We start from the raw sequence: 23,919 nt of genomic DNA, 5'->3' as shown, positions 1-23,919 counted from the left end.
CTCTTGAGCTTCTTCTATTGTCTTCCTCATGTGTATAGATCCACCAGCTGAGTGGTCTAGAGAAATCTGAGCTCTTTCTACAAGCCCATAGTAGAAGATGTCTAATTGCCCCTACTCTGAAAATATTTCAGAGGGGCATTTTCTTAGCATCTCTCTGTATCTCTCCCAGGCATCATAAAGGGATTCATTATCTCCTTGTTTGAAGCCTTGGATGCTTAGCCTTAGCTGTGTCATCCGTTTTGGAGGAAAATAGTGATTCAGAAATTTTTCTGATAGCTGTTTCCATGTCTTTATGCTGTCCTTAGGTTGGTTTTAACCACCTCTTAGCTTGGTCCTTTACAGCAAATGGAAACAGTAATAATCTGTAGACATCCTGATCTACTTTCTTATCATGTACTGTGTCAGCAATTTGTAAAAATTGTTCCAGAAACTCTGTAGGTACTTCCTGTGGAAGACCGGAATACTGGCAACTTTGCTGCACCATGATAATGAGCTGAGGATTCAACTCAAAGCTACTGACTCCGATGGAGGGTATACAGATACTACTCCCATATGAAGCAGTAGTGGGGTTAGCATATGACCCCAGAGTCCTTCTGGACTGTTCATTTCCACTTAGTTCCATGATGGAGCAAGGGAGATGATATGGATGTAGATATTATTTATTTAATTATATATAAAAATTTATTTTTCAAACAATAAAATAAAATAAGATAAAATAAAAATGAAATAAAAATAAAAATAAAAAATTTGAAAATATTTTGTGAAGATTTTCGAAAAAATTGAGGAGAGAGAAAGTGGTTAGGATATTTTTGAAAAAGATAATAAAATATTATATAAATTTTTTTTTAAATCTTAGGAGGATAAGATTTGAAAAATTTTGAAATTGAAATCTGAATTTTTATAAAAAAATTTCGAAAAAGTAGCTTAAAATAGTTAGTAAAGATATTTTTTTAAATTTTGAATTTTATGATGAAAGAGAAAAACACATAAAAGACACAAGACTTAAAATTTTTAGATCTAATGCTCCTTGTTTTCGAAAATTTTGGAGGAAAAATACCAAGGAACACCAAACTTAAAAATTTTAAGATCAAAACATAAAGAAGACTCAAGAACACTTTGAAGATTCACAAGAATACCAAGAACAAAAGAAAGAACACCAAACTTAAAATTTTTAGAAAAGAAAATTAAATTTTCGAAAATTAAAGAAAAATAAACAAGAAAACACCAAACTTAAAGTTTGGCAAAAGATTTAATCAAAGAAAAAAATTATTTTTGAAAAAGTTTTAAAAAGATAATACCCAGTTGCCAAGAACATAAGTCAACACTCAAGCCAACTGATTTATAAATGTAACGTGTTTTAAAGATGTATTATTTTTATAGATAAAAATAAATTTTTGAAAACTAATGTTTTGAAAAAGCACAAGAAAAACAAGAAAAGACACAGAACAAGACAAACCAAAGAACAAACAAGAAAAATTGACAAGAACAATTTGAAGATCAAGGAAAAACAAAGAACACTAAATCGAAAATTTAAAAGGAAATACAAAATATGCAATTGACACCAAACTTAGAACAAGACACTAAACTCACGAAAAAAAATTAAAAATGATAAAGAAAAATAATATTTTTTTTTGAAAAAATTTTGAAAAGGAAATAAAGGACTCAGAATTTAATGACTCTATAGCAACAAAAATAAATTATTCCTAATCTAAGCAACAAAATAAACCTTGAGTTGTTCAAACTCAAACAATCCCCGGCAACGGCGCCAAAAACTTGATGCACGAAATTTTAATCCCAATATCAAAATCAAGATTTCTTATGATTTCGTACCACTAACCAGCAAGTGCACTGGGTTGTCCAAGTAATACCTTACGTGAGTAAGGGTCGATCCCACGGAGATTGTTGGTTTGAATCAAGCTATGTTTATTTTATTATTCTTAGTCACGATATCAATTATAATTATCAGTTTGAATTATTAGAAAAATAAAAGAGCGTGAAATAATTACTTGTTGTGCAGTAATGGAAGATATGTTGGAGTTTTGGAGATGCTTTGTCTTCTGAATTCCTGTAATATAATATTCAACTCAATACCATAATGCAAGGTTCCTTCCATGGCAAGCTCTATGTAGGGTGTCGCCGTTGTTAATGGCTACTTCCCATCCTCTCAGTGAAAATGGTCCAAATGCTCTGTCACAGCATGGCTAATCAGCTGTTGGTTCTCGATCATGTCGGAATAGAATCCATTGATTCTTTTGCATTTGTCATCACGCCCAACACTCGCGAGTTTGAAGCTCGTCACAGCCATCCAATCCCAGAATCCTACTCAGAATACCACAGACAAGGTTTAGACTTTTCGGATTCTCATGAATGCTGCCATCAATCTGGCTTATACCACAAAGATTCTGATTAAGGAATCTAAGAGATACTCATTCAATTCGATGTAGAACGGAGGTGGTTTTCAGACACACATTCATGGAGTGAGGAAGGTGATGAGTGTCACGGATCATCACCTTCTCCACAATTAAGCGCGAAGGAGCATCTTAGATAGGAACACGCATATTTGAATGGAAAAATATAAGTAATTACATTAATTCATCGAGATGCTGCAGAGCTCCTCACCCCAACAATGGAGTTTAGAGACTCATGCCGTCAAAGAGTATAAAATTCAGATCTAAAAATGTCATGGGGTACAAAATAAGTCTCTAAAAGTTGTTTAAATACTAAACTAGTAACCTAGGTTTACAGAGAATGAGTAAACTAAGATAATTGGTGCATAGATCCACTTCTGGGGCCCACTTGGTGTGTGCTGGGGCTGAGACTTAAGCCTCTCACGTGCTTGGGCTGTTTCTGGAGTTGAACGCCAGGTTGTAACATGTTTTGGGCGTTAGACTCCAACTTGTAACCTGTTTCTGGCGCTGGACGCCAGACTCCAACATGGAACTGGCGTTGAACGCCAGTTTACATCGTCTATCTTCACGCAAAATATGGACTATTATATATTGCTGGAAAGCCCTGGATGTCTACTTTCCAACCCAATTCAGAGCGCGATAATTGGATTTCTGTAGCTCCAAAATATCCGTTCCAAGTGCAGGGAGGTCAGGATCCAACAGCATCAGCAGTCCTTTTTCAGCCTAACTCAGATTTTTGCTCAGCTCCCTTAATTTCAGCCAAAAAATACCTGAAATCACAGAAAAACACACTAGCTTAGATTTTTGGTGAATTATTTTGTCTGACGCTAACTACTGGCGGATTTTGTGTCGGGGTTTGCAATCTATACGACAAAAATAAGCGTTTGGTTACTGGCGGATTTTTCCGACGGTAATTTTGGTCCCATATTATGTTTTGTAGCACCCATTTAGCGTTGGATTTTTCCACCGGTAAATTCGAATATAAGCAATTTTTTCACAATTAGTGCACAATTAATAGTCAAATTCAATTTTTTTTTCAAAATTAGTGCACAAATTCTATATACCAGAAATCAATTAATTATTAAATATCAAGGGTCTGAATATAATAAAAAGTCAAATAAGTAAAATATAATGACATAGAGATAAAATAAATAAAATTTCTAAACCCTACGGATCTCGATAATCATCATCGTCGTCGTCTTCCCCCTGCTCAGGCGGCGGACTAGGTGGTGATGTCGATGCCCCACTAGCACCGTCGCTGCCTCCAATGCGCATCTGCTCGTTGTACACTGTCATCTGGTCTCGTAAATGCTCTAGCCGCTCCAGGTCCTCCCTCAGCTACAGCTTGAGAGAATCGGTGTCTCTCATACGTGCAAGAAGCTCATTGTATCTCTCCTTAGACTACTGAGCTTGTTGGTGAAGCTCTTGTGTGAGCTTCTACACCTGCTCTCTCAAATCGACGACTTCCTTGGGATCGATAGGGCTGGTGTCAGAGGCAGTGGCAGATGAAGCCACTAATAAGGAGGTTCGAAGGCCGATGACTAAGACCGACTCCAACCCGCAGACACAATTCTTGTAGGGCTCAGAGGCGGAGTCACGCCAAAACCTATCAAGATAGATGACTAAGGCATCAAAGTTGGGATCATCCCCACTAGGATGAGATTGCTGGGTCGCGGCCTCCAATCTTTGCGTGTAGTCCTCTTTTGTAACACACGTTGTGATTAGGATGATAGTTAATTAAATTTAAACCGAATACTCTTCAAACTTCGAATTAATTGAAAACTACCATAATGTGCCATAGACTGCTCATTAGCAAATCTCTCCTTGTTGGCCTTCAATGTATAGATATACTTGAAGGTCTCCGCTAATGTCGCCTCACGCTCCAATGATTTATACTACACATGTTGTAACCAAGTAATAAATCAAGTAACAATTAACTCAAGTAATAATTAACAAAGAATGGCAAACTACATAGCAGCCTGCTCTTTGTCTTCATGAAAGCCGTCGACCCACCGGCGGTATACTTCGATGACCTCGGCAATGCCCTATTAGCTATGTTCATTAGACAGCAGCGACCGCCTTAACCCCTCATCAGTACTAAAATGGTTGTCCAGTTCCTTTTTAATATCTGGACAGATCCAAATCGTGAGCTGGTCGCGCCCCTTACGAATATTTTGCATCATCTGCTGAAGTCGTCTAGCTATCTGGTGGTCATAAATCTTCTTGATCATGAGATTATGTTTCCTATGCCATATACATTCTCCTATATAAAGTAATTCAAAAATATTAATTAGTTGAAATAAAATACAATTAAAATACAGTTAATTCAACAACATTGGGTTCTTACCGCCCACTTCTAAAACCATCGCTCTCTAGTCTCAGTAGGGATCTTCGTGTAGCTTGGCCATGGGTTGTCGTACATGGACTTAATCATATTGAAGATCTCATGTGTACATGTATTGTTGTTTGGTGCAAACCTAATAATGAAATCCTTAAGATTAGTAAACACATAAAACATAACAAAATCAAAATAGTTTACAGATAAAAGACATTTAAATAGTACTCACGCCGACATGCCATCAGGCCAAATCGTCATCCGTATGACAGGCAATAATGGAGGGGCATCTGGCTGTGATGCATTAGAGGATTCCATCACCGCAGTCTCTGTTGCTGGAGTTGGAAGAACATAGTAGAAGGAGCCATGTACGTAGTTAGGATTCGTGATCATGATGAACTACTGGATACACCTGTGACGTCACAGGGGTCGACAGGGTAGTCAGGATAGAAGGTGATGACTGAGAAGTCCCTGGGTTACCGGTGGAAACCCTCCCTCTACCACGACCATAAGACTGACTCGTGACACCTCTACTACCTGTCGCCATGTCTACGAAGAGAATACAAATTAACACTAATCAGCATATACAACACAAATCCTTCAATATTTATATTATTTAAAAAAAATTGATATAACCTCCCCTAAAATTGGACATATATCCATTTTTACGGCTCCCACAAATCCAACCAATCTCAATCCACTGCAATTTATGGTGAATTTGTGCAAAAGTAAAGTTTTAAAGTGTGATATGTAGTGATTGAAAGTATGTTCACAAAAAAATCAATGTGGCATTATATCACTATATACACACCAAAAACTCAATTATTACAAGAGGTATATTATCGAACACTTGACATTCAAAAACACCAAACATATCAAATAGCACAACCAAGCATTCTTTCAACTCTAATTGACAAGAAGTCAACATTAACAATATACTAGCTGCAATAATTCACAATATTTCCAGCAGAATATCGAAACAAACCATTTTAATTGATTAATTCATTCACAATTCCAAATACTTTTCAACAACTTAAAACCTAATACTTTAAATCTAACCTATCGTAACAACCTAAATCCTCTAAAACTAACAATTAAATCTAACTCGAGTATAATACTAATTAAAACCTAAAACCTATAATAATAATAAGGATAATTAAAACAAATATTGAAGTTAATATTAAAATGAAGAAGAACCTGGAATGCAAGAGTAGAAAAGAGAACAGAGAAGAGGGCGGCAGTGACAGCAGTAAAAGCGGCAGCAGCAATGGCAGTAATGAGGGTAGTAGCGACGACAGCGGCGACGGGAGAATTTTGGAAGGCCCGCGCTGTTGGTAGCGGCTGGCAGAGGTGGATGGTGCTGCGAGATGGACAGGGGCCACCATAGAGGATGTCAAGGGAGAGGGTCATAGAGAGTGGGCTACAAAGGGTGCGGGGAGAGGAGGCAGCAATAGTGGGCTCTAGAGGGGCTGCCGGTGGCGGCGGGGCTAACGGAGTGGCGGGGAGAGGGTTAGAGAGAGAGTGGGAGAAGAGAGGCTAGAGAGAAAGGGAGATTCGAAATAAACGGGGAGAGAGTTCATGCTTCAAATTTTAGGACTCGTTATTATCGGATTTACTGGCAAATAAATTCGATGGTAATGTTTTGTGGGTGACCAAAATGCTGTGTCGCACTAAATTGAGTTACCGTCGGATAGATGATAACGAGTCTATGCCCAAGTTTTCCATTTTTCCTCCAATTATTACTTGAGACTTTACCGTTGGAATAGCGAATCTGACGGTAAATGTTTGACACGACGAAATAGTTCCAATTTCTGCCTGCAAATCTAACGGTAAATCTGACGATAACATGCGAAGCTAAATCCGATGGTATTCAGCAATTTTCTTGTAATAAAGTGGAAAGGATGGAGACAATGATAGGAGGATGGATGGGCAGCCACGTGACTCCACAACAACACAGAAGCTCAGGGTGGATGAGAGAGAATAAGGGTTTTGCACGCTTCCACTCTCCTTTCAGGCAGGTTTCTAATGTTGGAGAAGTTCTATGATGTTAATTATATGATAAAGATGGGATAAAGTGTTTGATTCAGCAACGGTTCTCCACAAAATCACCGGTAACCCATCAGATTTTGCTGCACATTGAAGCGCTCTGATATAAACCGCTGTTATTTTGCCAATTTGCAGCACTTAAGAAAACGATAGCCAATTTTCTGCCGCTATGTGCCGCTTGTGCTGTATAATTATTATAAATTTTATTTATATTAATTATTAAGAGTTATATATTTTAACAATAAAAAGTTATATTTTTTAGGTTTAATTACTCTGTAGGTCTTTTAGTTTCGCGAAATTTTCAATTAGGTCCCTATACTTTTTTCTTTTTAATTGGGTCCCTGTACCAATTTTTTTTTTCAATTAGGTCCCTCTTGATAGTAATTGCTTAATTGTATAGAGAACCAACTAAAAAAAATTGGTACAGGAACTTGAATAAAAGGAAAAAAAAAGTGTATGGACTCAATTTAAAAAAAAATTGTGTAGGGACCCAATTAAAAGGAAAAAAGTATAGAAATCTAGTTGAAAGTTTTGCAAAATTATAGGAACTAATAGAGTGATTAAACTATTTTTTAAGGGTAAAATGTATTTTTAGTCTCTGACATTTGTGAATTTTTTTAAAATATTCTCAATATTTAATTTCATTAAATTTTGTCTTTAACATTTTCAATTTGTTCAATTTTATCATTAACATTTTCGATTTTTGTCAAAACGATCCTTAAGAGTTCTTATTTTTGTCCCTAACGTTTTATATGAAATTGACGTCTAAGGATAATTTTGATACAAATCGAAAATAATAAAGACAAAATTAAATGAACTAAACATTAAGGTTATTTTTGAAAAAAATCACAAACGTTATATATATACTTTACTGTTTCTTTAATTAGAATGATATGATTAGTTTGCAAATGACAATAACTATTTTTAATATTATATTTTTAAAAAAATTATGTATATATAAAAAATCAGATACTAAATTAATTATCGTGAATACATGTATTATTTCACTTATTTATAATATATATTTTATATTTTAATATGTATTTTATACAAGTATCTAATTTAGTAATTAATTTTTTATATGCACATCATATGATACTATATTTTAAATTTATGTATAAAAGAAATGTTACTACATTGCTAATTTAAATATTTTTACAAAAATAATTAGTCGCGTATTATTATGTGCAAAATTTTGAGATAATTTATTCAATTAAATAATTTTATTTTATATATTTATCTAAAATTTTTTCATTAATATATCCTGAACATTAAATTCGTTAACTAACTAACTATATATTAAGTATAATAATTAAAAAGAAATCATGCATGACAAAAGAAGTGCTTTCGCCGGTACCCCTTGCATCAAGCCTCAAGTATTTTAAAATAGCGTTTAACTAAAATACAAGAAAGTTTAAATAGATAAATTATATATAAAATTTAGTTTTTTAATGTAATTAAGGAGTGATCTCACAACTAGAAAATAAATTAATACAGACAGATTTATAGATAGATTTAGTCTTTATTATAGACAGATTTTTGGTTATCGACGAAATTACCGACGGATTTTGTCTCTCTGTAAAAGTCCCGTAAAAAATTATTTATCGACAAATTTTTTTCGTCAGAAAATTACCGACAGATTTTTACCAGTTACCGACGAATTTTTCCTCTATAAGTTCTCCATCCATTTTCCGAAGACGACGAACTTTCCGATGTTCTATTTCACTCCCCGATGGGGTTCTTTTCACCCTTCCTTCACGGTACTACTTCACTATCGGTCACCCAGGAGGGCTTTCGACTAGAATCATACATCCACTCAGAATGCCGAGGATCCTCATACGAGATCCTATACTAGGTTCCGCGGGATTAATCAGTGAGGACACTGGCTTAATCGTTCTTGCGGGTTACTGGACAAGACTGTATTGGCAATACCGGAACATGCCGCGTTGAGCTTGGTTCCGAGATTCTAGTCTACTTCCTTAATCCTAACATCTTCAGACAAATTTTCTATCTGTAATTACAAACGAATTTTTTGACAAATTTTTCGCCTATAATTACAGACGAATTTTTCGACGCATTTTCCGTCTAAAATTATAGACGAATTTTCCGTCGGTAATTGGAAACTTGAAAAATCATCCCAAACTCTGAATACAGACAAAAAATCCGCCTGTAAATCTATCAGTAAAGTAAAATATTTTTTTTTTAGATTTTTCTATTGCAAAATAAATTTGTTTTCATACAAAATAAATATAAATTTAATAAATACAAATTTTTATTGATGGTACAAATAGAAAAACACACAAGTGAGTACAAAGTGCTTTCTTTATAATAAGAAGCAATTATTTCCATGCAATAATATAAACTGAATACATTAGATGACAAGTAACTACTAGTGACTCATCAGGATTCAATACCCTAATTTATGGATAGCTTCATTCTTTCTTGAGCTTTTTAGTGATGGTGGCAATATAATGCTTGATCTAACTCAAATTTAGTTGGTTGTCTTGATCCATCACCACCAGCATAAGTTCGGACACCGTACGGACCGCCACCCTTAGCTTCAATTCATTCATCTCAAATATGCCGCCACCGCATGTATATCTGATTGAGGCAGTCTATCTCTACTTCTAATTCAGTAGAGAATTAATTAAGACCAATAAGGCAACAAAATATTTCATATGGGTGGAAATATAACTAGGAACATATAAATTATAAAATGCAAATCATAAAATCTCAGCTCTTAACTAGAAACATGTAAATTAAAGTTCAATCAGATGTTAGTGTGGTTAATTACCTGCGATTGAATTTGTACGGGGAGAGATGTCCAGATGCATCTCTTGCAGCCCAACCAAGGCAATCTTCTGAACTCATTGTTTTCTTCTCTGTTTCACCATAAACACAATTATTTTTCAATTTTCATGAAACGTCTTATACATGGATTTATAAGGCAAGTAAGAAGTAGTTAATAAGAACCAACCTGGTTAATAAGTTTTCTTTGTTCTCTTAGCGTTCACAATTTTTTGATGAGGCAAATTCATGAATGGTGTTTATATAGCAGACTTGAACGCATGCTATATTAATTTATTTCTCATTTGTTAAGACCAAACTGTGTATTGGAGTATCACTTAACATGTAACACAGTGAGATGGGTAGCAAACTTGAACGCATGCTGCCATCATTGGTGGCTCGTTCTCCTGACTTGCTTCATTTGCACCATTAATGAAGACGGTGACACTGAAAGAGTTTATGCAGTTTCATACTATTACAAAAGAGAATCAAACATGATGGGAAGAGGGAAAAAACTGCAAGGGCAAGTTAAAAACACCATCAATATCACCTTGTCTAGAAGGCTGACCATGATTAGCTTCACCAGCAAATGAATCCTACAAAACACGAAATCAAAGGGGAAAAACATTTAAACTTTGATCTTAAAAGACTACAGCATGATACATAATCTAAGTAAGCTCCAAAGATCACTATCAGTGTCAACTCTTCTTCTCCTTCCTCTTTCAAATTCCTCTGTAAAAATCAAATACTTATTAATTAAGTTAATCATACAATAATAAAGATGTTTCTTTGGAAAGCATCATATGACATTATTCCAGTTTTTTCGAATCTATATAAAAAGAGAATAATTAATTCACCCTTATGTCCATTTTGCTTGCAGGTACTGAAAACGATAGAGCATGCTCTTCTACTTTGTCCATGGACAAGAGCAGCTTGGTTTGGAGCACAAATTCAATATTGTCCAAATGAGCATTCAGTTTCAACATTTGAAGCAGGAGTTCTATTAAAGCAAATACCAGCTAATTAGTGAAGTTCAGAGCATTACAAAGAGAAGAGTAAGAGCAGTTACCTGGAGACCGCCAACTACAAATTGGGTTAAAGCTAATGTGAATGCATCATTAGGTGCAATTGCAGCAGTCTTCAGGGATCACATGAAAAGATTCCTCACTAGTTTGGCAGCAAGATTATTTGTTAACTCAAATCTCGCTGCAGAAGTAGAAGTAGTCAGGAATGCACTAATAGTGGCAAAAAACTTTCAGTTAGAACAGGTAATTATAGAGATTGATAATCAAAAGTTATGCCAAATAATTAAGTCAAAAAGTTCCATGGTAGAGATTCAATGAATTCTTCAGGACATGTGGGAGCTATTAGGGGGCATAAAGAAATGTGGCATTACCTGGATTCCGAGAGAAGGAAATGCCTTGGCACATGTAGCTGCGAAATTGGCAGCAGTGGGTGATCAAGAAATTCGCAGCAACAATAGCAGAAATTCAAGAAAGAAAAGAGGAAGAAGAAGAAATTAAGCACAAAATAGAAATTGAACAACTTAGCAGAGAAGAATTAGAAGAAGAAGAATCAAATTCCGGATCTCAATCACAACCACCACAGCACCAAGAAGGATCAATAGAAATTACAGATTATTACCGAGAAGAAGCATTACCAGAGAAGAAGCCATTAACTGAATTAAATTTCTGTTCTAGACAACATTCATCAAGCTCATATTAACAATGTTCAGCAATGTTCAGCAATCCAGATTAACAATCTAAACATTTCTCAGCTATTCAGAATCAAAACCTAATCTAATCCTATTTTAACAACCTAAAATTAATTGAACTCAACAGAAATTAAAAGAATTTTGAAACCAAAACCTGGAAAGAAGGATGCCCAGGTCTCTACGGTTCGAACAGGGGGAAAGAGAGAGGTGGTTCTAGACAACATTGTGCTGATTGTTAATCTATAATATAAAATGCAGCAATCAAAGTGAGCTTCATAACCCGTAGTCTTCAAACTATTTCCCGTTATACAGGAAAATAAAATTAATTAAAAAAAAGAAGCTAAATTACCTTCAACCTTGGAATGTAATATCTATGTCTACGAGATTTTGCAGCAGCTCCACCAACGATTCTTTAGACTGAAAGATAATTTTGGCGTTGAGGGAGAAAACAAAATAAAATAAGAATGAAAACTACTATGACTCCATTCAAATTAACAACAAATTCAAGGTTTCTCATCATATGCGCATGATAGTGTGAAAGTGACCTATTGAAAGAAACTAAGAAAGCAACATTAGATGAGGCTAAATAGATAAACTTTTAATTTGGTTATCACTAAGATCAAGGAGCGTGACTTCTCTTTTTCCCATAGAATGTAAACATGTCAGTTACTATTGATAGAAATCCCTACTATATATATATATATATATATATATATATATATATATATAGCCTATCATTTTTAAATTGCTTTTATAAAATAATTGACACCAGTAGTATAATACTTGACCCAAGTTTCAGTCCAAGAAAAAACTATTAATTAATACTTGAGTGTTAATACCTTAATCAGGTCATTAATTAATTATTTCTATGAACACATCACTAAAATTAAATTGGAAATTTCATTTACCCTATTTGCAAGAAAGGCTCAGGTTGGCAATCCATAGGGTTATTGGTTTGAGAAGGCTGAAAGGTAAAGTTGCTATTTGTAGCAGCTGAAGTTAAACTCCACAAGCTTTCCATAGCTTTTAGATTGAACCCTTCTGCCTCAAGCTGAAAATTGAAGTTTAATTTTTTCAAGAAAATAAATTAATTTAAAAATGTGTTCATTAATTAAATTAATTAAACAAATATGACAAGAGGCATATATCCTCCGTAGCTAGAATTGTTGCAATAATAATTCCTATGCTGAAATGTTTGGTGTATGTTATATTTCAAAACCTTGAGCCTAAGTTGCTTATTCATATCTCCAAGATGGCGCTCCTGCAAGATCAATGAAAAATACAAAAATTGAGAATAATAGCATGCAAGTTCAAGTGAATCCCTTATACACTTTTGCAAATATTCCTATATGAAAATGCACTTTTACTAAAATTTCAACCAAAAGAACCTTTACAAATTCTCAATCAAAAGAAGAGGTAGAACATATTAGTTGGATGCACATGGGGACCATCACACTTTCAACAAGACAACAACAATCTAAGGCAAGAGAGTAATATTCTCCATCTTCCTCAAAATATACATATATCTCCATTTCCCTTAGAAAAATAATGCCAAAAATTAAGTTTGATATCTGGTCGTTCAACTTTATGGTTTAGGATATAGAAAAATATCTCATACGTTCAGCCAAATTATATTTAGATTTATGGTTCAAGACAACATGATTTTTCCACCTTGCTTAAATTCATGCTAAAAAGCAGAACTTCTACAAAATTCTAGTATCTAAAATTCTAAATAGCAGTAAGCAAAAATGAGTCACAAACAGTGAGCATTTAACTAAACTTTCGGAACAAATAAAATCCATCCCCACCTACCAGGCATATCTCATACCTGTAACCATAACAATTCATAATCTACATTGATGTTTGTCATGAAGGCATGATCGCCATGAAACTGTCACCAAATTCTTTGATCAGAAAGCTCTTTTCTCTATATTTATTCATGGAAGCTATATCCAACTATAAAGCAGCATCAGGATCCAACCTTCTCTGGATTGCAGCAGCAGCCTATAGTGACACAATTACAAATAAACAAGCAGAACCATTAAAACCAACCAAAGAGCCTCAAATAGTTTAATTTGGGATTCTCACCTCAAAGTTACCAAGCTTGTATTGGTATGCCATTTCCTCCCTCAGTTGAGCTTACTCTATCATTGCCTGTGCCTGTAAATGACAGCCTAGAAGTGTGAGAAGAAAAGGACCTTGACATCAACAAAATAATCTAAGAATAAGAGCCACATCAACATAAAAAAGCAATCTGGTAAAAACTAACCATTCCACTTTGCATAGAGTGCTTCAAAGCAATCACTTGCTCTTTCTTATGCTTTTTCACGTGCTTGCAACAATTCTTGCCTGCAGTGGCAATGAAAAAATGATCATGCTATAATGAAAATAAAGGAATTTAATGTTAAATCATATAAACTACTATATGCCTTGATGGTGTAGATGTTCTGATTTTGTGCAAATGAAAAACAGTTGACAAAGTCAAACAAACAGATTGAGAAAATCCTATGCATAACAAATTTAAAACAATGAGAGTAAAATTTTTTGCTTCATGAATCAAATAAAACCAGGTGCAGTGTAAGTTCAGAGGAAAAGCTTAGACAAATGGAATCAATTTACAATGCCAATAACAAAATCCACATGTAGGACGACACATACCTACGATGTTCTTCATCGTTAAAAGAAAATAACAAAGGACAAAAAAAGAAAATAAAATAATGATATTTTGCCACAGTATATATATGAAGAATTAAGAAATTTGAGAATAAATTGTTGTAACCTTGAAGAACTCATCTGAATTGCCAATAACTCTCAACAACCAAGCCTGCATTCTTAAGCTCCTTGGCAAATACATTGTCGCAATCAAAGTCTTCATCTCCTTTAAGAATCGCCTCTCTCTTCAAAATCACCACACAAATCTCAAAATACCAATTCCACATCCTCTTTCATTTTCCAAAACAAAAATTCCCCTCCTTCAACAAGTATTTCCAAGAAGAGATTTAAAAAATAAAGAATGAACCTTTAAATGAATGTGAAACTCAAATGGCGAGGCATTCTAAAAAACAAAATAATAATAAAATGGAAATAGAAAGAGAGAGATGAAAGAAGGGAAAGTGAAATGAGAATTGGAAGGGAATGTAGTTGTGTCATAGAATGGAACGGCCATTCGGCAGAACGGGAGGGTGTTCTTGTCATTGTCCGAACCTTCTTAATACATTTCTTCATATCCTTTTTCCATTTGACGCCTGTAATAAGCATCAAGGTTGTAGTACTTGCCAATACATATTGAACCAGTTGTCAATCCCAACAAGTATACAGAAAAATTCATTCAAGGTTTTAAATCCAAGTCAACATTGCACAACGAGGAGTTTAAGAAGATGATAATGTAAATGAAGGACAAAAACATCCCCAAATTGACAATTAGCAGACTCATGAGCAAAGATTACTTCTTATCTACAAAAGTATGCAGAGGCTTGTTCAAATTTAAATGAGTTAAAGTATAACTCTGCATGAGCTTACTTTTTGGAAGGAAAGGTAGCTGTGTTGTGATCCTCCATGAATCTGCACCAGAATCAGAAAAATTGTCTTACATTAAATTAACAAAGAACCTAATGTAAATACTTGAACCAAACAGTTATATAACACAAAGCAAGTTTATGTGTTTTTTCCACTTAACCTAATGTAAAAACTTAACTGATTACACAATGATCCATCACAACAGGGAATTGTTTCATAGAAGCTACAATTCCTCTTCCTTAACTAAAATAACAAAAGATATGTAATTGATTTATATCTAAACCCTACACCTATTGCAAGCGCTTACTTGATTTTGACCTAAACATCAAGACTGAAATCACGACCAATAGATAACAAGAAATCACAAGTTGATATCAATTCTGAATGAAGAAAATGGAATCGAGAAAAAGAAAAGGTTTACAGCGACGATGTCAGGGTCACACCAGGGAAGCTGGTCTTTGCCGGAGAAGTTACCAACGGAGTCCACTATCATTCCGTGCTTCGCTTCAAGCTTCGCCATTCAACAATAACCACCGAGTTTCCACCGAGTTGAGTTGAGCTGAGTTCTACGAATCGATGCAGACACGACGAGAGCAGCGGTGGAGGGAGCCCATGCGACGCAAGGATGACAGAGAGAGATCCTGCAACGCGAAATGTGGCGACAGCGGTGGAAGAAGCTGGTGCGACGGAGAGAAGAAGCAACTCGGTAACGGATAGAGGAACACGCTCATTGAATTTGTGTGGAGTGTGAATGGAGCTCGATGGGTGGGGATAAAATTAGGGTAAACTCAATATTTCCGAGGGAAAATTTTAAATTATAGACAGATTTTTTGTCTGTAATAATTTAATAAAATGCATCGTCTTTGTCCATTTAATTACAGACGGATTTTCTGTATGTAACTATTTCCCACGAAAAAAAATTAATTTTTTTGACAGAATTATCGACGGATTCTCTTTTCCGTCTGTAATTTATGCTAATTTATTTTTTTTGGTTTCCGATAAAAAAATCCCTCTGAAATTTCGTCTGTATTTCCGTAGGATAAAATCCGTTAAAAATATCCGTCTGTAATAACTAGTTTTCTAGTAGTACCTTATGAAAAGAAATTATCTAAAATAAATCAAGAGAAGAGATTAAAGATAAATAAATTTAAGAAAAAAAATACTTTTATTAATGTACAAATAAGCAATATAAGAATAAAATATGGAATAATAATAAAAAATAATATTTTAGACCAAATAATAAAAGAATTTTTCACAAGTTAAGATAGCAGTTTTAACGTTACTCCGGACGATGTTTCTCTTGAGAATGTCTAAAAAATTTGAATGTTTACTACATGTCATATAATGAAAAGATATTTAATTTAATTTATTTTTAACTTGCTAGATGATTATCTCAACACTGCAAATCTAATCAAATAATCATTTATTATTCTAGTGTTCATTTAAAGAGATAAGTTTAACTCTTTAAGATGTTTATTTTTTTAAACTTTAACCTTTTTTTCAACGAGTGAAGTACCAACTCGATTCCTGTCTATTTTCTCAAATGACAAGGCGACCCTTAACCAAAAACAGGTTTTATTTCAGTCCTTGAACCTGTACTCCGTTTGCCAACCCAATCCTTCTGTCACTTTCACAGCAAAAACTCGACGGAAATTACTAACGTGTGAAGGCAAGGGTATGACACGGATGGCTTGGGTAGTTACGTGGAAGATGAAATCCCATGTGACTAGGTGAAATGGACAGGATCCTTTCTATCCTCGTCCACAACACAAAAACAATGGCGTTTTGAGGGTTCCATGCGTCTTTATTAGACGAGTCTGGTCGTCTATCTTCCCTGTTTCGTGTATGGAACTGATACCACCATGAGCAATAGCAAAGATCGTGGGATTGGAAGAGATGCGTCGAACGATGAGGGTAGGAGTATTTCTGTGAGCTCCGTTGGTAGTGCTGAAGCGAAGAAGAAGAAAAGATTAGAAAAGATTCGTTGTCCCAAAATGCAATTGTGGGATTCATGCAATTCTATTCATGTCGTCAACACAGTCGAACCCTAAGAGGCTATTCTTTAGATGTCCAAATTTTAAGGTATGAATAGGGGTGGAAATAGGCCAGGCGGCCTGCCAGGGGCCTGCAGCCTGGCCTGTGTTTGGCCTGGCCTAGCCTGGCCTGATAGGAAATAGGCCCAGGCTCAGGCTATTAAAAAAGCCTATATTCTTTAAAAGGCCAGGCCTAGGCTTTTGAAATAGCCTGTTGGGCCTGTCAGGCCGGCCTGAGCCTGCAAATATATATATATTTTATTATACTAGTAAAAATGTTATTAGAAGGATTTGAACTTGGGTCTTTTATCTTATAATAATACCTTTATCCACTCAGCCATTTGTCTCTTTAATTATATATGTGTATTTTGTATCAATATTATTCATAAATTTATTATTTTATATTTTATAATTTTAAAAATTAAATTATATCTTAAATTTAATTATTATTTAAAAAAAACAGGCCTATTGACAGGCTTCAGGCCAGGCCAGATTTAACAACAGGCCAGGCTCAGTACTCATTAAAAAGCCTATACTAGGCTACAGGCCAGGCTAAGGCCAATATACTCTATTACAGGCCTGGCCTGTTAAGAGTAAAGCCTGGCCTGGCCTGGCCTGTTTCCACCCCTAGGTATGAAATAGGTAGTTATGTTGATATTCCTGCCAAGATCTGTAGCAAGCATCTCTTTATTGCAATTTGAGTTTTCCTTTTTCTTACTGTGCAGACTGCAAAATGTCATTGCAAATATTTTCAGTGGCTGGATGAATATGTTTCATTGTTTCAAGAGAAGCAAATAAATGTTGACAATCCTTATGCTTGGAATCCAAAGCAAAATAATTTGTTGGATGCAACTTTTCGTTGGAGGAAAAAGTGACAAAGCTAGAGGACAGAGTTTTTAAGTTAGAATTGCAGATGAATAATTCTAGGCACGTTAAGTGTAATAGGTGGTTTAATTATCCATTGATATCTGTTGTGTTTGTCATTGGAGTTGTATTTGCAAATTATCTCCGTTAGTCGTTAGACTGTATAGCAGATAGTTAGTGTATGATGTTGGTTTTGTGTTGGAAGTACTTGTTGCTGAAATAGTTGTATTGTATCACTTAACAGTGTGAATCCGAGATTATTAAATGAAACAATTGTGTTGGTTGTTTGGAAAAGATTCATTGTGTCAAAAAATAGAATGTGTGATACTCGAATTCTTTCATTCCATGAAAAGCAATTCAGTAATAAGTAAGAGTAATATGTAATATTAACAACTTCATACAACCACCAAATGTCAACATGTTGTGTACAAAATAACTCTAAAAGTGGGCAACATATAGCCCTATACCAACATCAACAACACAAAGATAAATAGAATATTATAGGTCCTTAATTCACATAGGCTATCAAAACAAAAAGCAAAAAACTGTTTATTGTGGCTGTATGTAAACTAGTTTATCAAAAAGTAATCATCTACTTGGGATATAAACCTAGGACTACACTTCTAATTCTTCCTAGGAGGCCTAAATCCAAGAGTGGGACTAGATTTCTAGTTCTTCCTATGAGGCCTAAATTCTGGAACCCTCAAAACGCCATCGATTTTGTGTTGTGGCGAGGACAGAAAGGACCCCACTACAAGAAAAACACTCATTCAGGTACACTTAAAAAGTGTAGCCAAAAGTAAAAAAAAAATATGTCTTAGGCTACGGCTACGCTTTCTGCGGTGATTCCTATTCGGCCGTTGCCTATTCTCAAAGGCTACACTTTTCTACACCAAAGGCTACGTGATGAGTGGATAATTTTTACACTTTTTTGCATTGTTTTTACATAGATTTTAGTATGATTTAGTTAGTTTTTAGTTTTTTTTATTAGTTTTTATGCAAAAATCACATCTCTGGGCTTTACTATGAGTTTGTGTGTTTTTCTGTGATTTCAGGTATTTTCTGGCTGAAATTGAGCGATCTGAGCAAAAATCTGATTCAGAGACTGAAAAAGGACTGCAGATGCTGTTGGATTCTGACCTCCCTGCACTCGAAATAAATTTTCTGAAGTTACAGAAGCCCAATTGGCGCGCTCTTAATTGCGTTGGAAAGTAGACATCTTGGGCTTTCCAGCAATATATAATAGTTCATACTTTGCCCGAGTATTGATAACGCAAACTGGCATTTCAACGCCAATTTTCTACCCTTTTCTGGCGTAAACACCAGAACTGGAATAAAAGTTGGAGTTAAACGCCCAAACTGACACCAAAGCTGGCGTTTAAATCCAGAAATAGCCTATGCACGTGAAAGCTTCAATGCTCAGCCCAAACACACACCAAGTGGGCCCCGGAAGTGAATTTCTGCACTATCTATCTTAGTTTACCCATTTTTCTGTAAACCTAAGTTACTAGTTTAGTATAAAAACTACTTTTAGAGATTCATTTTGTACCTCACGATATTTTACATCTGAATTTGTATCTTCTACGGCATGAGTCTCTAAACCTCATGGTTAGAGGTGAAGAGCTCTGCTGTGTCTCGATGGATTAATGCAATTATTTCTATTTTCTATTCAATCACGCTTGTTTCTATTCTAAGATATTCATTCGCACTTCAACATGATGAATGTGATGATCCGTGACACTCATTACCATTCCTAACTTATGAATGCGTGCCTGACAACCACTTCCGTTCTACCTTAGATTGAGTGTGTATCTCTTGCGTTCCTAGTTCACGAGTTTGATTGCCTCTCCTGACAACAGAGTGATCAAATCCGTGAAACTAGAGTCTTCGTGGTATAAACTAGAATCAATTGGTAGCACTCTTAATATCCGAAAAGTCTAAACCTTGTTAGTGGTATTCCGAGTAGGATCTGGGAAGGGGTGACTGTGACGAGTTTCAAACTCACAAATGTTGGGCGCAGTGACAGTGTGCAAAAGAATCAATGGATCCTATTCCAACACGAGTGAAAACTGACAGATGATTAGCCCTACGGAACTATAGTTGGACCATTTTCACTGAAAGGACGGATGATAGCTATTGACAACGGTGATCCACCAACATACAGCTTGCCATGGAAAGAGCCTTCCGTATGTGAAGAAGACAACAGAAGGAAAGCAGAGATTCAGAAGACAGAGCATCTCCAAAACCTCAACATGTTCTCTATCACTGCATAACAAGTATTATTCATTTCATGTTCTTTTACTTTTTACAAATAAAACTCTTTTTCTTAATCTCCTGACTAAGGTTTACAAGATAACCATAGATTGCTTCAATTCGACAATCTCCATGGGATCGACCATAACTCACGTAAAGGATTACTTGGACGACCCAGTGCACTTGCTGGTTAGTGGCACCGGAGTTGTGAGAAGTGTGAATCACAATTCTATACACCAAATTTTTGGCGCCGTTGCTGGAAATTGTTCGAGTTTGGACAACAGAATGTTTATCTTATTGCTTAGATTAGGAATAGTTTATTTTTGTTGGTTTAGAGTCTTTTGTTTGAGTTTAGCTTCATGTTTTAAGTGTGGTGTCCTCTTTGTGTTTTTCCTTTTTAATTTTCGAAAAATTGTGTCTGGTTTTCTAAAAATTTTTTAGTTTCGTGTCTTTTGTTGCTTTTTATCTTATACATTTTCGAATTATTAGTGTTCCAAGTATAAAAATTTTTATGTTTGGTGTTCTTTGTGTTCTTATTTTCTTAAAATTTTTAAAATTTGTTCTTGATGTTCATCTTGATCTTCAAAGTGTTTTTGGTGTTCGTCTTGACATTAAAAGTGTTAGCCAATAAACCACAATAATAATCAGTTTAATCTTCATTATCATCCTCAAATATTATCCTGCATAATTATATAAAAAAATAATTAGAAAAATATTTATAATGACATTCACAATTATAAAAATTAAAAAATCAAACTCAAAACTATCAATGACTGATATCATTAATTCTTTCTGTACTGTGTGCAAGTTTCACCAATGCATAGAAGTGTTTCACAAATCCAAATTTAGAATTCAAAGATCAAAAAAGCATAAGCTATAAACCATAAGATAAAATGCTATAAATGATTGGGGGAACAAGCAGATTCACAAGAAATATTCAAGTTGCAGTTTATATCCAATCAATTATTAAGGAGATTAAATTGTGTAATATACAATGATTTGCCTGTTGGTGCTGTCCAATGTGACATTTGGTAATTGGTAATGGTAGTGTGATTACTCATTAGTCATTAACCACTTCTGGGGGATTGCTTGGGGGAACTCTAACTAAGCAAAAGGGGGCGTTTTTTGCAATATTTTATTTATTTTTATTTTTATTTTATAATTATATAAGAATTTATGAGAGGAAGAAAGATACTGAATGCAAAAATGGATATCAGTGTTGAAAAGGATCTCGTATTTTGCATGGAGAGAATATATCATATTATGAAAGAGGGAGAGTTAATTTTTATACTCAATGAAATAGAACACACAAATGCTAATGTTTTGAAACTTTTAAATAATTATTATTTTTTAATTTACAATTAATTACTTACTCTTCTTAAAATAAGTTTTCTATTAATAGTATTATTAAGAAGGCATCGAAGTTTGGCATTCCATTTGGGCCTATGATATTAAGTCATGATGATTATAGTATTACTAAATTACGAATTGAGATTAGGGTATAATAGTCAAGTTAGAGGAAGGGCGTGTGTGAGGAAGGTGTGGAAAAAAAAAAGAAACAGGGCAAGTAATATCTAAATTACAAATTGGTGCAAGTTATTGCTAAATTATGTGCCGCAATAAATAACTAACCTGAAATGAAGTTACACTTCTCTCTAACTTTGATATGTATTGCAGCTTCCTATGTGCAGAATGTCTATTTGCCAAGAATCTAACACAAAACAAATAAGAATTTTCAGTCAAAATCATAAAAATGTAATGTAAAGCAATTTCATATAATAATTGTCAATAAAATTCATTGGTCACCATTCATAATGAACTCAAATGCAAATTACAGAAAATGCATATAATAATTCTCAATAAAATGCTAAGCCAATATCCCTAAATAACTGCACAGAGCATGCACCAAAGTAAAATTATACTGAAACACTTAGCCAAGCATAATTACAGAAAATAAGAGATCAAGTTTCAATTCCTATGTGACAATCATTAAATGTCTCCACTAATACGTTTAGCCAAGCATCCAAACTGATCATTTTCGAAATTTTAATGAGTCAGTGGTCCATTTCTTTGTTTCAAGTTTCAACATCCTTATAAAATCCCTGTTCTTCAATCATATGTAATTCAAATGCAAATACAACATACTTCTAAATTAACCACACAGAAAAAGAAATACCAAAATTACATGCCCAGCAGCCTCGTGGCTAAAATTTTGGAGAAAAGTGGAGTTTGTCCCTGAAAGGCCAAAGCATAAAAAGAAATGACAAAATGCATAACTTAATTCCAAAGTCTTCAACAATAATTTGTATCTCCACCTATTAATACACACAATTGTATAAGTTCACTCAACTAACGAACTCTGTCGACTAGTAACATGGAACCAAAATCAACATTTTGTAGACACAGTCATGAATGCAGCATAAACATTGTTGTTACTATAACCACTGAAATTGCATCAATGCAGGAATTGCAGCCATGTGAACCAATTTTTCCATGAAATTAATTTTTAATTTGATTCACATGCTAATGAGATAGAAATTACAACTTACAATATGTAACTTGATAGAGGAAAAGCATTAATTAAACATGTATTGAACATTCAGGATATGCAAATTATTTCAACAATAATAGCTACGCACATAGACAAATTTGAACAGTGTGCAGTGTTTCTATTGAATATTGAAACCAAAAATTCAAGGAAACCCAATTGAATAATTCGAGCGAATCGTAAATACAGTAGAAGTTAGTATACTATTCAATGATCAAATCGTATGGATTGGAGAAAAAGAAACTAACAAAAACACAAAAAATGCTTGACAGTTAGTACTATGGTAGTAGTAGTGGGCATGGAATCAAATTTCTGGAAGCTTTGGTGGAAGTTATGCATGTCTTCCATAAAGGATTAATTAACTAATTAATTATATATCAACTTAAAAAAATAAAAAATAAAAACAGAATCAATATGGAGACAAAACTAAAGTGATGTAGTAAAGAGCAGACACCACTTACCACTCTTGGAGGAAAACAAAAATCAGTTCGAATGCATCCTTTGGAAGTGTCACACCTAACTCTTCGAGCTCCCTTCTGAAAAAGAACTCAACACACTATTATCTCTGAAATTACCACAACAATGACGTATCTGGCACATGCATCAACTTGGTTTATCCTCAAATTTCAACATTCTAATTGTAATACAAGAAATAAATAAGAGCATAGTAGCTGTGTTTGTGGTTATCGACCGGAAACCGCTTTCAAAAATCGGAACCCTAAACCCCTCAAATTTCAGAACCAAATGGAAATTAATACATACCTAATCAACGACGTGAGCACAGAGACAACGATGAGAAGCGCAGAGATCGACGATAGTGAGGGCGGTGCAGCGATGATCAGTGTAGGAGGGTGAAGAGGAGCGACGGTCAGTGCGCAGCGATGTGGTGAGTGGTGAGTGGGGGGCGACGACGGGCAATGGCGGTAGTGAGAAGGTTTTCGATCTTTGCGATGGTCAGCTCTCTGAAAGGGTTTTCTTCGCGCTTTGGAGGTGATGAGTGTCTTTGGAGGGAAACAAAAAATAAGTGTGAGCTGAGGCCTGAGTGTGCTTTCGGGAAAATTTGGAAAAAAATTCTGCAAGGGTGAAGCTTTTGGCTTTAGATACATTTGCCATCACTTCACTATCTAAAATTTAACAAATAAACTACCTTCTAAAAATGCTCTTTTTAATACGAAAATTTGATACATAGATATCAACATACGGCTACACTTTATAAGTAATTTTTATAATACTTAAAGCTACATTTTTTAAATGATGCCACAATTGTGTATGCTTTTCTCGTATAAAAAGGTAATACGGAGAAAAGCGTAGCCTATTTTGTGAATAGGCTACACTTTTTAAATGTAGCTTAAAAAAAGTGTAGCTGAATAGGTATTTTTCTTGTAGTGCCCTATCCATTTCACCTAGCCACATGG

At 34.7% G+C, this 23,919-nt stretch overlaps 1 protein-coding gene across 46 annotated transcripts; it reads right to left on the bottom strand.

Annotated features, from left to right (window-relative positions):
• Nucleotides 1–9,043: 9,043 nt before the first annotated feature.
• On the bottom strand, nt 9,044–23,647 carry LOC112790800 (agamous-like MADS-box protein MADS3). 46 transcript variants are annotated; one of them, XR_011880061.1, is made up of 22 exons: nt 23,267–23,640; nt 22,966–23,037; nt 22,133–22,191; nt 21,589–21,667; nt 14,810–14,851; nt 14,495–14,535; nt 14,070–14,187; nt 13,560–13,639; nt 13,379–13,450; nt 13,272–13,294; nt 13,119–13,181; nt 12,510–12,551; nt 12,199–12,341; nt 11,640–11,707; nt 11,445–11,530; nt 10,973–11,010; nt 10,646–10,782; nt 10,434–10,576; nt 10,127–10,172; nt 9,767–10,023; nt 9,584–9,671; nt 9,044–9,416 (listed from the first exon to the last, which is right to left on the bottom strand). XR_011880061.1 is itself a non-coding variant. In XM_072233195.1 (21 exons), the coding sequence occupies exons 10-13, from the start codon at nt 13,158–13,160 to the stop codon at nt 11,668–11,670; spliced, it is 267 nt and encodes an 88-aa protein (XP_072089296.1). In that variant the 5' UTR covers nt 13,161–13,294; nt 13,379–13,450; nt 13,560–13,639; nt 14,070–14,535; nt 14,810–14,851; nt 15,228–16,753; nt 21,589–21,667; nt 22,133–22,191; nt 22,966–23,040; nt 23,267–23,644; the 3' UTR covers nt 9,044–9,416; nt 9,584–9,671; nt 9,767–10,023; nt 10,127–10,308; nt 10,434–10,595; nt 10,646–10,782; nt 10,973–11,010; nt 11,445–11,530; nt 11,640–11,667. The 46 variants fall into 44 exon arrangements, 45 of the variants coding, with proteins under 45 accessions (XP_072089296.1, XP_072089316.1, XP_072089295.1 ...); XM_072233195.1 differs by adding an exon at nt 15,228–16,753 and having other exon boundaries at nt 10,127–10,308; nt 10,434–10,595; nt 13,119–13,294; ... (1 more) ...; nt 22,966–23,040; nt 23,267–23,644; XM_072233215.1 differs by adding an exon at nt 15,228–16,753 and having other exon boundaries at nt 9,044–9,410; nt 10,127–10,308; nt 10,434–10,595; ... (2 more) ...; nt 22,966–23,040; nt 23,267–23,644.
• Nucleotides 23,648–23,919: the final 272 nt, after the last annotated feature.

Source organism: Arachis hypogaea, chromosome 3 (genome assembly GCF_003086295.3).
Source record: "Arachis hypogaea cultivar Tifrunner chromosome 3, arahy.Tifrunner.gnm2.J5K5, whole genome shotgun sequence".
Lineage (NCBI taxonomy): Eukaryota > Viridiplantae > Streptophyta > Magnoliopsida > Fabales > Fabaceae > Arachis > Arachis hypogaea.
The sequence above is the reverse complement of the archived record's forward strand: the minus strand, read 5'-3'. Positions and strand labels throughout refer to the sequence as shown.